The sequence below is a fragment of the Prionailurus viverrinus genome, chromosome D4 (assembly GCF_022837055.1).
Source record: "Prionailurus viverrinus isolate Anna chromosome D4, UM_Priviv_1.0, whole genome shotgun sequence".
Lineage (NCBI taxonomy): Eukaryota > Metazoa > Chordata > Mammalia > Carnivora > Felidae > Prionailurus > Prionailurus viverrinus.
Window position 1 is genome coordinate 88,484,034 of NC_062573.1, and position 16,402 is coordinate 88,500,435.

The window sequence follows — 16,402 nt, forward strand, 5'->3', positions numbered from 1 at the left end:
CCCCACCCCCTCCCCCCAAGGACCGGGGACTCTTCCCGGCCGCCCCCCAAGTTTGTTTTCTCAAGTCAGTGCGTAAGATTTTTCAAGTTCTGAGTCAGAGCTTCCCCTAAGATGAGGAGTTTGGGCCACACTGAGACATGCCAGCGTGGGGGGGAGGGGAGCAGGAAACGGGGCGAAGGAAACGTGGAGGTTGGCCGCTTGGAAGCGCATGGATGCGCGAGGGGGCTTTTCGCCCGCCCGGGTAAAGGCAAGGGTTTCAGCGAGGCCTGTCCCCGCTTGGCAACAAATCGGCCTCGACCGCAGGACGGGCTTCAGCCTCCCCCGGCGGCTTGGGGTGCCCTGCCCTTCCGGACCCCGTCCTTCCCTCCCTGGGCCCCCTCTGGGGTGCTGTGGTGAGCAAGGGACTGGGCCCCCAGCAGAAGACCACTCCCAGCAGGGGAAGTTAGGAAGATGGGGGCGGGGGTGGCGAGGGGGCACCCTGGTCCCCCTAGATGGAGGCCTCGTGGAGAGCAGAGAGGAAGCACGGGACAGGGTGGCGCTGTCGGTCTGGGCCGGCCCAAGTCTGGCTGCGGAGGAGGCGGGCGTCACCCAGGGCCTTGGGGTTTGGGGTGGTCCCCTCGGTTTGCAGTCCTTCCCGGACTCGTGGGAAGAGTGTTGCACAGAAAACCTTTGAAGATACGTGGGAAGAGTGCTTGCTCCTGGCCTTCCAGGCTCCTGGAAGTGGGGAGCTGGGACGCTGAATGGGGGGAAGGGAACATCCGCCCCATAAACACCAGCCCCCGGAAGCAGGTGCCTGTGGGGTGAGGGCTCCTGTACCTGCTGGGCCATCCCCAGGGGCTCGGGATGGCGTGGAGAGGGCGAGAGGCGGGTGGCCGACCGGCTGACTGTTTCCCCCTGCTACAGAGGAGGCTCCCGTTCTGGCCACCGCCGGCCCGTTGGAGCACATCACTCGTGAGGAGACCCAGGCCCACTGGATCAGGCTCTGGCCCCCAAATTTAGAGAAACAATAAATACATTCGTTTCTTCAGATGGGAGGGTCAGGAGAGTGGGAAAGCTCGTACACTTCACCCCGATCTATAGTGCCTAAAAGTCTTCACGGATTGGGGTGGCCAGAGAATTGGGATTACCTCCCCTTCGGCCCGCAATTCCACCCACCCATCCATCCATTCATTCTTGCAATCAGTCATTCATATAGTTATTCACCCGGTATTTATTGAGCACCTACTACGTGCCAGGCGCTGAGCATAAAGAGGCAAGTTCAGTCTGGGACTGGGAGGGCTTCCTGCTGGAAGCAGCCCAGCTTCTGTGGAAGCCTCCGTGAAGGACAGACTCTTGGGGGCACATTCGGGGAAGCCTCTGTTGGGGGGGGGCGGGGCACCAGCCCTGGGGCAAAGGTGGCCTTTAGGAGTGTTTGGGAGTGAGACTTCAGTGCGCCAAGACCTGTCAGTAGCCAAGGTCTCCACAACACAGATGCAAACGTGAGGTTCAGAGAGGTTAAGTAACTCGCCCAAAGGTCGCCCAGCCACTAGATGGCAGGTCTGGGACACTAACTGAGACCCATCTGACCCCACATAATATACTCTTGGCTGATGTGACGTAGCATGTACTAGGTCCCAGACGCTGTTTTCAGAATTGCATAAATGTGAACTCATTCAATCCGCGTAAGGGATATGTGGTTATCTCCGTTTTCTAGACGGGAGCACCGAAATACAGAAAGGTTGTAACTTAGGGTCCTGAGCAGTGAAGCTAGGATTTGAACCCCGGGCGGGAGGGGGCGGGCAGGCTGATTCCAGAGTCCAGCTTTTAACCATCGTGCTGGGTGCATCAGCTTCAATACTCTTGTGGGGAACCTGTTCTGGCCGACTTGGCGGCGGGAGAGAGCCCAGAAGATCCTGGAAGAGAGGTTGTAGGAACTTCCGCTGAAGCGGGTGGAGTTTGGAAATCCAGCGGGAGGACAAAGACACAGCCATTTCCGCAGCGGTTGAGGACAGAGGAAAATCGGACAGAACGTAGCTGTCCGACAAGAGGGGAATGACTAGTGAGGTGGTCTTAGGACCCCCCCCCCCCCCCCCCCCCGAGGTGAAATGATGCAGGCGCTCACAGTGAGCTTGACAAAGAGGGCGGAGCTTAAATGAACATCAGCCAACACGTGCTGAGCCCTGGTCTGTGCCGCTCACAGCAAAAGGGAGTGAATCTTCGGGAATCCGCCCCCTAAAATTGTGAGGTGGTAGTCGCCGACATAATAGCTAAGTGACTTGGGCACTTCCGAGGTGCCAGGGGCGTTGTCCGAGCACGTCAGGTACCGCTGCCTCCGTTTACAGTGAGGCAACCAGACTCCGGGAGGTGAAGCCACGTGTCCACAGAGCTCCCGAAGCTGGTGCGAGGTGGAGCCAGAACTTGAATGCAGCTATTTCCAGAAAGCAGAGTGCGGTCTAGCGGGTTGTCCACTGCACAACTATAGGGGGCACCAGGTACACTATAGTCTATGGGGATGGTGCCCTTGGAGTCGTGCAGTGCACAGCCTGTGCAACCGTACATGTTTGTCTCTGCTGTGCACGTCTGATCTTAATTGGCCTTTTCACCAATGCCTCGTCCAAAAAAGAAAATGTTATTCATGCACACCGTTAAGTGGAGTCAGGTGCAAGCTGGATACGTGTGGACGCGGGCCAAAAAGTCCGCAAAAAACTAAACCGATAGGCTGGCATGGTGGGATCGGGGGGCGATTTTTCTTCTTTCAAAGGTCCTTCAGGGCTGGTCTTTGTTGTGGTTTGTTCCTTCTCCATTAAAAAAAAGAAGAAGAAAAATTGGGATGCCAGAGCAGCTCCCGCTGATACAACTTTCCGTAATGATGGAAATGTTCCCTATCTGTGCCGTCCCACTTGTGGCCGTTGAGCCCTTGAAAACGTGGTGACTGCGGAACGGGATTTATATGGTTATTTCGCTTGAATCGATGTGAACGGAGACGGCTGCGGGTAGCTAGTGGCTACCGCATGGGACGGGGCAGAGCCAGAGCGCCCATCGCTGCTTTTCGTGTCGTGCCTCGCCATTCCCAGTTTGCGGCCCTGAAGCCCGCGGTTGCCACACTTGTGGGTGGGAGAGACTTTGCCGCACAGTCCCAGCGGGAGCGCCTGGGTGGCTCCGTCGGTTGAGCGTCCGCCTTCGGCTCGGGTCACGGTCTCGCGGTCCGTGAGTTCGAGCCCCGCGTCGGGCTCTGTGCTGACAGCTCGGAGCCTGGAGCCTGTTTCAGATTCTGTGTCTCCCTCTCTCTGACCCTCCCCCGTTCATGCTCTGTCTCTCCCTGTCTCAAAAATCAATAAAACGTTAAAATAAAATAAAATAAAATAAAATAAAATAAAATAAAATAAAAAAACTGGGGCAGAGGAAACCCTACTGAGCCCTTAGCAGCAACTTCACCCTGGTCCCGAAAGGGTTAACCAGAGCCGCTCTCCTCCAGGGAGCAACCGCTTTGGGGACAGACTAGGCATAAATTGCTTGCCTCAAAGCCTGGCTGGGTGACCCGGGTCCGGTGACTTCCCCTCTCTGAACCTCCCCATCCCCCCACTGAGAACCAGGCTTAATACCGGTGCCTTCCACGTTTCCGAAGGCAGGGCTCTATAACCCAGGGCCAGGCACGTAATCAAGTTTAGCAAACGGAGGCCAAACAGAAAAAGGGAAGGGAGGGGAGGGGAGGGGAGGGGCAGGAGTCCCGTGTCCTCACCCACAGGCCCAGCTGCAGTGAGGAGAACAGCCTAACAGTCAAGACAGCCGTGGAGCTCCTCTGAGCTGAGCCTCAGACACATTTTCCAGAAGGCCTGGAACTCACCAGCGGGTCATAAAAACCCTCTGGCGGTGCTTTAAAGGTTACCCTCTCTGGGAGCGCGGCGTCGAGGTCCCGCCGGCCTCGGGAGAGGGGCTAATGGGCACGGCCTCCGTCTTGCCTGCTCCCTTGGGGTGGGAGGGGGCGACCGGTGGGGACCCCAAGATGGAACAGGGGGCGGGTCCTTCTGGGGCAAAAGAGACTTGGCTTTCCGTCGCGCTGACTTTACAGGGTGGGGTCTGCGGACCGGATTCTCCGAGTCCCTGAATCACCCGAACGAGGTTCCAGGCAGAATTTTGTGTGCACCTGTGTTTTTCTGGGAAGGACCCATAGAATTCCTCGGATTCCTCCGGGGGTTCACAGTCGAAACAGCGGGGAGGACCAGTGAGCCAGGGCCTAGGTTTCCCTTGGGGAAAAAAAGTCAGAGCGGGGGACAACGGTTGTCTGTGTCAAGCTCTCAGGGGAGCCCCGGACTCTTCCATCGGGGACAGGGGGGGCGATGGTAACTCCTCTCACCCCAGCGCACAGATGGTGAAACTGAGGGCCCCGAAGCGAGGGAGAGGGGAGTTTTCCCCATTCTCAGATGCTGGGGGGCAGAGGGAGGCAGTCATTTGCTCTCTGGGTGGGCTGCGGGTTGCCCCTCCCCCACTGTCCCCAAGCATGCCCCATCGCTGGGTCAAGGGTAAGCCGCCTCCGCCCCATTTCCGGGGAACCCAGGGACGCAGGGAGCAGGGGGGAAGCACACTTGTGTTCTCAGGGATCGCACCTCGCCTCAGGGGGCAGAACGCGGGACCCCAGTGCCTCGCTGGGAGCGTTTGGCCAAGCCAGCGCCCCCCTCCTTGTCGCCATTTCCGCATCTACAAAAATAAGGGGCTTTGACAGAGGAGCTGTGAGGGCCCTTCAGGTCTGAGCCCTCGACAAGACGAGAGTACCAGGCTTGAGGCCCCCAGGGCTGTTTGCGGGTTTTCTTCGGAACCGAGCTCTCCGAACGTCTCTCTCCCTGACCATCAGCGCTCACCGCGGTTCCCAGCAGGTGCCGGGGCGGGCTTTGCGAGGCCCCCCCCCCCTCCCCAGGCTCCTAACTGGGAGGCAGGACCCCACGCTGGCCCCTGAGCGGCAACGTCACCCCGGTCTGGAAGTGGTTAACGAGGGCAGCTTGCCTCCAAATACCAACCCCTTATTAAAATGTAGGTCTGACAATAAATTTGGCATTGGGCCACCAACCTCAGATTAAAACCAGACGGGACAGACACTGCCCTCCTTCTCTGACCAACTTGTGAGCGGGGGGGAGGGGGGCCTGCTCCTCTTCCTCCTGAATGACTCCCCGACTCCCTTCCCTCCTGTGCTCCCACTTTCTGGAGGTGGTTTTGGGGTGTGGGCCGACCGCCGATGTCAAGTTTGAACCCTTGGCTCTTGGGCTGCTAAAGCCAGAGGCCTCGGTGCGGGACACAGGAGGAGGCTCGGGAAACCCAGAGCCTTTGAGATGGCCAGCTGTAGCTGGCCTTGACCCCCTGGCCCTTTTCTGTGCCTGAGAATAGGACGTAGATATTCTCTGCCCAGTAGCTTTGTCTCTGCTCCCCCCTTGGGCCCAGTGACGCCATTTCTCAAAAGGCTCCTGGGCCTGAGAAGAGGCTTTGGCCTAATCTGTATCTGCCCCCTGGCTTCCCCCAGGGGTGGCAGCCCCACATGTCCCCTCTCCCATGGAGACGTTCTGCCCCCACCCTTTCCTGTGTACTTCTCTTTATAGACCGACTTTATTGAGATATACTGCACGGGCCATACAATTCATCCCCTTAAAGTGTGCACGCCAGTGAGTTTTAATATGTTCACTTGTGCAACCATCACCAAGGTTTTAGAGCTCTTCCGGCAGCCCAAACAGAAACCCCGCACCCCTCGGTCATCACCGTCCATCCCCCACCCCACCCCACCCCACCCCACCCCACCCAGGCCCTAGCAGCCGCCGACGGACATTCTGTCTCTCTAGGTTTTGCTTGTTCTGGACGTTTCTCGTCCTCGGAATCCTTCATTATGCGGCCCTTCCTGGATGGCACGGGCTGCTTTTACGTAGCACGGTATTTTTAAACATAAATAACGTTTTTAAAGGCTCGCCCACATCAGAGCATGAATCAGCACCTCGTTCCTTTTTACGGTCAAAAAACATTCCATTGTGTGGACAGACTACATTCTGTTTACCCAGTCATCAGTTGGCCGGGCGTTTGGATTGTCTCCAAGTTCGGGCTGTTTGGAGTATGGTGGTGTGGACGTAGGTTTCATTCCCTCCCCCCCAACCCCCCGGGGTAGATACCTACCAGTGAAACTGCTGGGTCAGATGGTAACTCGGAATTTCACATTTGGAGGACCTGCCAGACTCTTCCAGAGCGGCTGCACCATTGGACTTTCCCGCCAGCAGTGCGGGGGGGGGGGGGGGGGTCCAATGTCTCCAAATTCTTGTCGGCACTAGTTATTATCTGCCTTCTGATTCTAGCCGTCATACTGGGTGTGAAGCGGCATCTCCTTGTGGTTGCGTGTTGCATTTTCTTGATGACTCAGGACCAGCACTTTTTCACATGCTTGTTGGCCATTCACATACCTCCTTTGGGAAAACGCCGATGCGGACCTTTTGCTCATTTTTAATGGGATGGTTTGCCTTTTTATTGTCGTGTTGAAGGCGTTCTTCATATTTTCTAAATACGATCCCTTACCGAATACGTGACTTGTGGATATTTTCCTCGTTCTCCGGGTTGTCTTTTTTACTGTCTTTTTTTTTTTTTCCTTAATGTTTACTTATTTTGAGAGAGAGGGCGGGGGAGGGGCAGAGTAGAGGGAGAGAGAGAGAGCATCCCAGGCAGGCTCCGAGCCGTCAGCACAGAGCCCGACGCGGGGCTCGAACCCACGGATGTGAGATCATGACTAAGCTGAAGTTGGACGCTCAACTGACCGAGCCGCCCAGGCGCCCCGACCCCCTTTTTCACTTTCTTGACGGTGTCCACCAAAGTTTTAATCTTTATGAAGTCTGATTTATCTTCCTTTCTTTACTGGCTTGTGCTCTGAGTTGTCCCATCTAAGTAACCATTGTCTGGCCTTTTGAAGGGCAGGGGGAACTGGGTTTGGATGCTGGGACTTCCCATTGTTTTCTGGAGGGAGGCCTTCCTTCCTTTATATTGAGAAATCTTTTTGAGACCAAACTTCTTGCCCAGTCCCGGGGATATAGCAGTGACAAGGCGCACACAGTCCCTACCTCCTAGAGCTGAGCTAAAGGGAAGAGACAAGCACGAAGTGGAGAACCAGAACAGAAGAACAACTTCATTGCAGACGTTCAGGAGAGGGAGACAGCCCAGGAGCCTGTGGCGAGGAGATCTGGCCTGACCTGGGGGCTTGGAAAGCCTTTCAGGGCAGGGAATTTAGGTTTAGACTAAAAACTGGGTAAGCATGAGGCAGAAGGACTGCAGGGGGAAAAGCATGTGCAAAGGCCCTGAGGTGGGGAGGAGCTCATGTGGTCGTGTAGGGTAGATTCCATTGGTGCACTGGGTTCCTTGGGGTGGGGAGGGGGTCCAGTCATCCTGTGGAAGCGTATGCAGCACCCCAAGACCTTTGTGCATGTGAAGGAGAGGCTCCAGAGCCTAGAGAGACCCTAATGCGTGGCAGCTGCCTCCAGGGCTCTGCTGAGGTTTCTAGGGGACACGTGGGAGCCTCCCCCAGCCTCCTCTAGACTCCAGGGTCGGCCGAAGCCTGCTTAGGCCCCCTTGTAGCCCCACCGGTCACTGGCCTGGGGGCTGTGAGGGGAGTATGGGCGTGACAGTCCCAGGTTTTCCATTCACGTGTTCACCCAGCACTCAAAAAAATATTTGTGAAGAGTTTACCCTGAGCTAGGTCCTGTGATGGGTTCCAGAGAGACAAAACCCAGTAGGTTCCAGTCCCTGCTGGACGAATGACCCCACGTCTACTCTACCGTGTGGCACAGCTATGACAGGGGCCTGGGAGGGCTTCCTGGAGGAGGGGGCATTCTGCTGCTGAAGGTAAAAGTCAGGGAGGGACGGAGGGGGGCGGTGGAAAGCCCAGGCATGGTATGCAGAAGGGGTCCACAGTGAGGGGTGGGCACGTCCAATGTGAGTACCACCAGCCCTCCTGAGGTCCAGGCCCTGGCTCTGCCCACCAGGGTGGCCTGGGTGGCCCCATCCACGGGATAGAGCCAGAAAGGCCCTCAAGAGAAAGCCTCTGTCCTTCTGTCGTGCTCATCATTGGATTTGCCCAGCCCTGGGCTGGGGGGCGGGCTACCTCCTCTCTCCATTATCCCAGACGACTGGCTACCAGGGATGTATCGAGAAGAGAAAGGGCCGCGGGGGTGGGCTTTCCTCGCTGTGTGACCCCGGGTACGTCCTGGCCCCTCTCTGGGCCTCCCTCTGCCTTCTCTGTAGGACAGAGACAGCCCTGCCCGCCCCTCTTGAGGCTGTTGGGGGCCTCCGGGGAGGTGATGCTGGAAAGTCTGCCTGTGTGATCTCACCCGAGGACCCGAGCCCCTCCCCTGTGTCTTAGGCCTGGTCCCTCAGTGTCCGGGACCAACGCCAGCTTGGCCGGACATGAAACCAGCTCTTGAGGTTCCTCGCTTGGGATCCGGGCTGGAGTGGGGCCGGCCGCCTAGGGAAGCCCTTCTCCAGAAGGCTCCAGGGACCATGTTTCTTCTCCTTTCTCCCTCCTCCCCCCTCCCGTCTTTGCTTCCTTTCTTCCTTCGAGCGTTGGCCTGACTGGGTGCCGTGCTCCCCTCTGGCCCTGTCTCCCGGGCTGGGCGGCCCGCGCACCCTTCTCTCCTGCACTTCTCCAGCTGCTGCCTTCCGTGTCCCTCCTCCTGGTTCACCCTAAGCCCACGGAGAGATTCTCAGAATCCCGCTGCGGGAGGAACGAGGGTGCGGGCCTCTTAGGGCCGGTCCCCCCGCCGCGCCAAGGTGTTTAAGAACCTGGGCCTGGTGCCCATCGGCAGGTTCGAATCCCAGCTCCGGCCTTGACGAGTCTTACGGCTTTGATGTGTTGCTGTCCCGTGTGAGCCTCAGTTGCCTCATCTGTAGAATCGTGGGCTAGGAGCCCTCGTGTAAGGCCCATAGGAGGGTTAATGAGGTCATTTCTGTTGTTCCCAGTTTTCCGGGAGATTCCAGAGGCTGGGAGTCGCTAACAGATTTGCCCTGGCCATTCCGCTGGAGATCATTCCTCCTCAGCCACGGGGCTGTAGGCCTCTCACGTCTCACCTGAAGAGGTGACACATTTCCCTTCGGGGCTCCGAAGGGCCCCTCTTGGCACCGGAGACCGCTAAGGACAGATTCCAGAGTTCCCGTCTGAGCCCCGACAAGGCAGAACCAGGGGTCTTTCAGAGGAACCCTCGTCCCTTCCAGGAGACCTGGGGGGTGGGCCCGAAGCTTTTGCAGGCCCCTCCGGGCCCTCCACCTTCTTTTCTCCAGTCTTCCTCAGACTTTCCCGGCTGTAAATATTTCTGCAGCTTGGAGCTCCTTTGACCAAGGGCCGGTGTTAATTTGTTAAATCCACATCAAGGTCCTGGGGACCCGTTGTTTATTTTTGCGAACGTGTTGGCAGAGATCACATGGGGGGGGGGCGGCGAGGAGAGGGGCTGCTTTTCTGGTCAGAATAAATGCTAATTAATAAAAGTTATTTATTTGGGTTGGAGCTCGCCGCGGCCCCGGGGTCAGGCACAAACTGACTATTTGAAGCAAAAACAAACAGAGGGTGTCTCTCAACAGCTTGAGGAAGGCAGAAACGAAGAGGCTGGGTTTATTTGTCTTAGGAAGAATTTGCAGTTAATTCCCTCCAGACTATTTAGACCCTTAAATTACACGGAATAAGAAAAACCATGGGTGCAGGGGAGAGAAGCCAGGACCACTCGATTATCTGGAGAGCGGAGTTTTTAAATGTCTTTGGCCCGCAGTCAGCCAAATAAATGGTACGTGTGAAATAATTTAATGGCAGAAAACTGTGCACAAGTCATTCTTTTTTTTTTTTTATTATTGTAATGTAACCGGGGGACGAAGTAATTCGGTTTTAAGGGAGAGGGAGTGTGGGCGGCGGGCCTCCCCCATCTGAATACCTTTCTCTCTCCCCCTAGAGAGAGAGAGGCGGTTTCAGGCTTTCTTTTTCAACCCCAGAGAAAAGCGGGACTTTTACCGAACAAAAGGAAACTTGGGGACTAGCCCGACTTGGAAAGGGGGGGGGGGGGGCGGGGCCAGCCATCGCTGGCCTGAGGCTTAGTGAGTATTTATTTCTTTTCCAAATGCTTCAAAGTCCCAGCGTGGAGCCCCCAGGGGGACACACGCCCACCACAATACATTTCTCAGGCGGTGACTCAGGGACTTAGGGTAACAAATATCCAGCACATCCGCTGGGAAGCAGAGGCCAGCCGGTGGGTTCGAGCCCTGGGTCACCTTCAGGACGATGCTTCAGTCGTCCTCGGCCGCCTCTCAGCCTCTCAGTCCCCAGCAGGGACTGCAGACCTGTCTTTCTACTGCGGGCTGGGATGAGGGGACCCAAGGTCCGGGGAGAAAGACCCTTGGCTTCCTCATAAGCGACAATGCTAAGGGCAGCCGCCATTTATTGAGCAATTACTATGCTCTCGGCACAGAATTAAGCTCTGCTCCTCTTAGGAACTTTATGTGACTCTGGGCACGCTGTTTGTTGTCCCTTCCCGCTTCCAGAGGTGTCGTCTTCCCACAGTCTGGGATGGAGACCCAAGGGCATTTCCGCACTTAGGCCTCCTAGAGCCAGGACTGAGATTGTGACAGACCCCTGCGTCACCTTCCCTGGGAGCAAGGCGGGTGAGGGAGGAGAGGCCGAGCCTACAGCCCCGGGGCCGGCCGAGCCTCTGACAAACATGAATTCCAACCCAGAGGTGCAACCTTGGCCTCAGTTTCCGTGTGTGAAATGGGGTCACACCTCCCAGGGTAGGGGTTAGGGAGCGGGTGGCCCGCTTGGCACCCCCCGTGGCCCCAAACCAGCTTTGGCTGAGCGGCCCCCGTCGGAGCGGCCTTGCTGTGACCCCGGAGAGAGCGGACCCCAGACCGGCGAGGAGCCCAGCTGGGGCTGGTGTGGCAGGTTGTCGGGGACCTGGCGACAAATGTCTTTGCGTGAGGGTTCCGGCTCCAAGTCACTACTCGGTTTAAACCGGCGGCAAAAGAGCCCAGTCTCTTCCGACGCCCACTTGGCAGGGCAGAAGCTGAAGAATGGTTTTCATTTAGACACCCTCCGTTTGGGATTGCTCGGAAACTTCTCGAAAAAGTCTCCTTTTTTGGCCGAAATGCCTCCTGCGTTGGGTGTGTGCCCAATCGGCATTGCCTGAAGGGGGACGGAAGTCGTCTCTGGGTTGGCTGGCGTTCCAGAAGCTTCTGTCCCCGCTTTCGGGGCTGTTGATCACCCCCCGGTTTTCAGCTCACGGGCCCTCGTGGTTTGGGTTTAGATTTCCTCCCGCTCCAGGGGACAGGGATGCGGGGCAGAGACACGGTCACAGTCACCAGGCATTCTCTTCCATTTTTCCGTTTTTGGTGGGGGGGGAGGGGAGAAGGCTGGAGCCAGGCCAGGGGACGCAGTGGCTCCCTTGGGACCCCCGTCCCTCCCCCCCCCCGTCCCCGTCGCTCCCCAGCCTGTGTCTCCTGAACGTCCCGCTGAGCCAGGGCCGTGGGCATGCCGCACGAGAAGATTCTTCGCTGTGGGGGCCTGTTCTCGTCCTGAAGGGTATTTGGCGACAGCCCCCGGCCTCCACCCGTTCAATCCCCATGGCACCTCCCGCCCCCGGTCCTCACAATCAAAACTATCTCCAGACACTGTCAGATGTCCCCCCGGAGGCAGAACTGCCCTCAGATGGGAACTTCTGGTCCAAACTCAGCTGTAAGGTCACCTGTGCCCGGGCATTCCCTGAGTCCTGCCTGAGAAGACCCCCCCCCCTTTGCCCCCACGATCATTTACCAGTCCCGTGGACCATTTCAGCCTCAAGTCCAATCAGTGGATTGCCCCAGAGGCAATAAACCCTGCTCACGTGGGATCTGATTTGAAAGCAGGGACCGAGTGGTAGCCATTGCCGGGCCTGGAATGTTCTAGATGCTCAGCAGAGCCAATACCCGGCATTGTGCAGACAACACTGAATGTATGAAGGGAACGTGTCGCCGGGGAAAGCAAAGACACAAGGCGTGGACTGAACTCCCAAAGGCCGACAGTACGTTCTGTTGTCCAAACTGGGCAAAACAGACCTTTGCCTACACCGCTGGTGGGAAGGCTGGTGTGGGAACCTGGCCACATCTAGCGTTTTTTTGTTTTTTATTGGCCCGGCGATTCCCGCTTCTAGGAATCTATCCCAAACAGGCACTGGCAAAAATAGAAAATCATGTCTTCACGAGCTTATTCATCATGGCACTCTTTCAGTTGCGGAAGATTGGAAACACGCCGGAGGCCCATCCATAGGACCCTGGTGGGATAAACCAGGGGACGGTCCCCCAGCCAAGGGCCTTGGGGCTGGGGAGGGGAATGTGAATGATTTCTGTACCCTGGATGGAGGGAACCCTGAGATAGGTGCTAAGTGGGGAAGAGGTGAGGTGGGGGGCAGGACGTCGTAGGCGACTTTTTGATAGGAAAAATATTGTACGTATTTTGTTATATTTGCAAAGAGCGATGCTCCAGCAAAAGCAAAAACAGACCTAAAAAAAATAAGTCCCCACGCGTGGAGGGAGGGAGCACGAGAGAAAATAGAGTATGCAAAACAATCCAAATAAAGAGGGCTGTGTTTGCTGAATGCGAGATGGAATGTCTGGAATATTATCAAGTAAAAAACAGGCAAGTTGAAGCACCAATGTGTTCAGCACGGTCTCACGCCTGTAAGTTTTTTAAATGTACATTTGTAACCTGGTAAAGCGTGGGGAGAGGAGGGTACTTTGTGTCACTTTTTTACCCCCTTCTGGTTTTCGAATCTGTTCCCGCCACCAGCAATGACATTACTTTGTTATTATCATGTACGTTTTTAATAAGAAAATCGGATAGGTAAGGAAGGGCTGAACTGGGCAGTGTCGCGGGTGGTGCCGGGGAGCGCGGGAGGGGATCCCACGTAGACCCGGGTGATGCGGCGGGCTCCCTGGAGGAGTGGGCAATGAACTGGGCTCTTGGGGACGAAGAGTCAACAGTTCTGCCCATCGATGCGGCAATAGTGGCTGAATACCCCCCAACCCGTCCTCTCAAAGGACAGGGTGGACCTAAAAGGTAAGAGTTGCTGACCCCGTGCGTTCCCTAAGGTTGTGCTGGGCACCCTTACCTGAGCCGCCCGTTCTGAACCAGAGGCCAGCACAGACCCTTGGTCGGCTCCTCTGCCGGGATTCACCCTCTGGCTCATTTCCACCTCCTGTGGAATCTGACTGCTTTTGTTCACTGTTATATTCCCCGTGGGCCCTAGCACTGCGCCGGTCACACAGTAGCTGCTCAGTTAATACGTGTTGAAGAGTGAACGGATGGATGAAATGAAGGGATGCGTGAAGGAGAGAATTCGAGGGATCTGCTCCCGCTCTCGGGGCTGGACCCTCCATCCATCCGCTGAGGGAGACACACACAAGGAGAGCGCCCAGCGCACGCTGCCGAGCCAGCGGGGGGGTCGGGACCCCCTGGGCACCTCCGGGGGCGGGGCGGGACGGGGCGGGGCTGCACCTGCTGACACTCATCCCTCCGCAGGTGAGTGTCCGAGCCCCGGGCGCGGCGGCGCCGCCAAGCGGAAGAAGAAGCAGCGGCGGAACCGGACCACGTTCAACAGCAGCCAGCTGCAGGCGCTGGAGCGCGTGTTCGAGCGCACGCACTACCCCGACGCCTTTGTGCGCGAGGAGCTGGCGCGGCGCGTCAACCTCAGCGAGGCGCGTGTGCAGGTGAGCGCCGCGCATGCGTGGGCGCCCGCGGGAGCGCGCAGCCCCCTCGCCCTCTGGGGGGCGCAGCTGCTGCGGAGGGGCGGTGATTAAGAGCGGGAGCGTCAGAGGCCCGGAGCACCGAGGTTCGAGGCCAAGCCCTGCCACTTCCCAGCCGTGTGGCCTCGGGCGGGTTACCTAACCTCTCGGGTGCCTCCCTGTAAAATGAGGATCGCGTGGGTCTATTTCCTGGTTAATATGTTTGGAAGCGGGCCTGGAGCCGCGCCCGGCGTGGAAGGTTTGGGTGAATAAACGCCGTGTTGCAGTGGTCAGCCCTGCTCTGAGCCAAGTGCGCCTCTCCAGTTGCAGCCTTACCACGGCGAAGTGCTCCTTTTTGCATCCCTTTTCTCCAGCACACGCTTACCCAGCAGCCTTAGCATCCCCATCTTCCGGATGAGGAAGCGGAGGCTCCGGGGGGCCGCCCGTCCAGAGCTGGTGGCAGAGCGGGCCCGCACCGCCGTCCCAAAGGACTTGGGGTCCCCCCCTTGCGGCCTGCTGCGCCCCGTTCAGCACGCCTTCCCGCCCCCAGGTCTGGTTTCAGAACCGCCGGGCCAAGTTCCGCCGAAACGAGAGGGCCATGCTGGCCAACCGCTCCGCCTCGCTGCTCAAGTCCTACAGCCAGGAGGCCGCCATCGAGCAGCCCGTGGTTCCCCGGCCCGCCACCCTGAGCCCCGATTATCTTTCCTGGACGGCCTCGTCCCCCTACAGGTGAGAGCAGGAACCCCTTCCGGCCGGGAGGGGGAGCAGCCTGGGCGACCCGTGCGGCCTGCCTCGTAGGGCCCGGGGCTCCTTTGAGCATCTCAAGACAGCTGTGCATGGTGCCCAGGCGCCCCTGAAGCCTGGGCCTTCCGTGTGGGGACACGTGTGTGCGCGCGCTCATGAGTGTATGCGCGTGGGTGTTCCACGAGCACGCGTGCGGCTGTGTTTCGCGAGTACGTGTGCGCGTGCGTTTCCGCATCGGTATGTGCACGTGGTTGTGCGTGCGTCTGTGAGTGCAAACACGTGCGCCCAAATGTGCACGCGCGATTGTGCGCGTGACTGTGCATGAAGGTAGGGGCGAGAAGATGAGGCCTGTCTGGAGGGGGCGGGGAAGGACCCATCAGGCCACCCTGAGGAAGTTGAAAACCTGGAGGAAGATTTCCGGGTTGGCAAGAAAGCCCCAGCACCCTGTGTCGATCTCCCTGGGAGGGCAGGGAGGGCTGAGGGCACGGCTCCCCTGTCCCAGGGACCTGGCTGGGGTCCAGAGCCACGTTCTGGGGCAGTTTTGTCCTGGTCAAAGCTGGAAAAAGGCGGCAGGGCAGGAAGGAAGAGGGAAGGGGTGCCAGGGAGTCGTTTTTCTGTGCCCACAACTCCAGGGGGTGACACCTGTCCCTTAGTCTGTGTGAGTCACTCTGCTGGAGCCCTGGTCTTGTGGGAGGCAAGATCCGGCGGGTCGGCTTGTGGGGTCAGAGTCCTCGGGATCCCATGTTGGCCAGCTCTCCTGCCCTGTCCTTACCCGGAGCGGAAGAGCCACCAAGAGGTGGTTTACCGTGTCTCCATCCTGCTGTGCAGGTGCTGGGGGGTGGGGGGGGCGGGGACGGGACCCAGGACCTGCTCTCCGGAGGCTCCTGATCCCGGGAGGGACGCCTACAGATCCACAGGAGCTGCCTGTGTCCCCGTGCTGTCTGCGGGCATTTCTGACTCCTCCCCAAATTCTGCAGCCCCGGTCATGCCCATCCCGTGGCGGGGAGGGCTTCCCGGAAACGTAAACCGAGGAAGGGAGGCGGGGGGACCAGAGGCTGGGGTCCAGGGCTGGCAGCCAGAAGTGGTCGGCTTCGGGCATCATGTCAGCCACAGCCCCATGTCCTGGTATCTTCTGTCGCCCCCAGCACGGTGCCGCCCTACAGCCCTGGAGGCTCAGGCCCTGCGACCCCGGGAGTCAACATGGCCAACAGCATCGCCAGCCTCCGTCTCAAGGCCAAGGAGTTCAGCCTGCACCACAGCCAGGTGCCCACGGTGAACTGATGGTCAGCCCGCCAGGACCCAGCTGCCCGCCTGGTCTCACAACGGCAGAGAGGGCAGACGTGCAGGAGAGTGCCTTTCTCCTGTCCCCTGTCTCCAGGACAGGGATCTCCTGGGCCCTCTCTCCAGTCTGGACTTCCGGGCCCAAGAGGCTGCTGAGATCCCGGGAGCCTGGCTCAGGCCCCCGTCTACAGCCGTGGGAGACTTTGGCCCATGACCTTTGGGGGGGGTTGGGCCAGAGGTGGAGCAGGAACCCCACAAGGACTGCATTTATTTTGTGTATTAAAACCAAAAAGCTTTTGTCTTTAAGAAATAAAAAAAAAAATTTTTTTTTAAGCCCCAAAAAGGTTGAGGGAGGGCGGGCGGACGAGGGCAGCAACGTAATTGAGGGATGGCCTTCTGGGGCCCTGCTCTGGCCTGCAGCCGTCGTGGGGACGGCCCTGGGCCATGCTCGGACCAGCAGCCATGGCAGGACCAGATGCCCTCATGTCCCAGCCTTCTTCTGCACGAAGCTCTCCAGCACCCTGCAGAGCCCCGGGGCTGGGGAGTGGGGGAGGAAATCAGAGACCGGCCCTGGACCCCGTGGACACCCAGGCATCTGGGAGAAAGCCCTGCTGTGTGACACTGGGCGGGATCCCTTCCCTGTCTGGGCAGGGAGTAT

At 58.3% G+C, this 16,402-nt stretch overlaps 1 protein-coding gene across 1 annotated transcript in view; it reads left to right on the plus strand.

The window, feature by feature from the left end:
* The window catches only part of PRRX2 (paired related homeobox 2), a 40,760-nt gene extending 24,686 nt beyond the window's left edge, over positions 1-16,074 (plus strand). Inside the window, exons 2-4 of the mRNA XM_047831451.1 lie at positions 13,517-13,704; positions 14,270-14,448; positions 15,609-16,074. Of these exons, the coding sequence (XP_047687407.1) occupies positions 13,517-13,704; positions 14,270-14,448; positions 15,609-15,744 (503 nt within the window). The 3' untranslated portion in view covers positions 15,745-16,074. The remainder of the gene's footprint in view (positions 1-13,516; positions 13,705-14,269; positions 14,449-15,608) is intronic.
* The last annotated feature ends 328 nt before the right edge of the window (positions 16,075-16,402 follow it).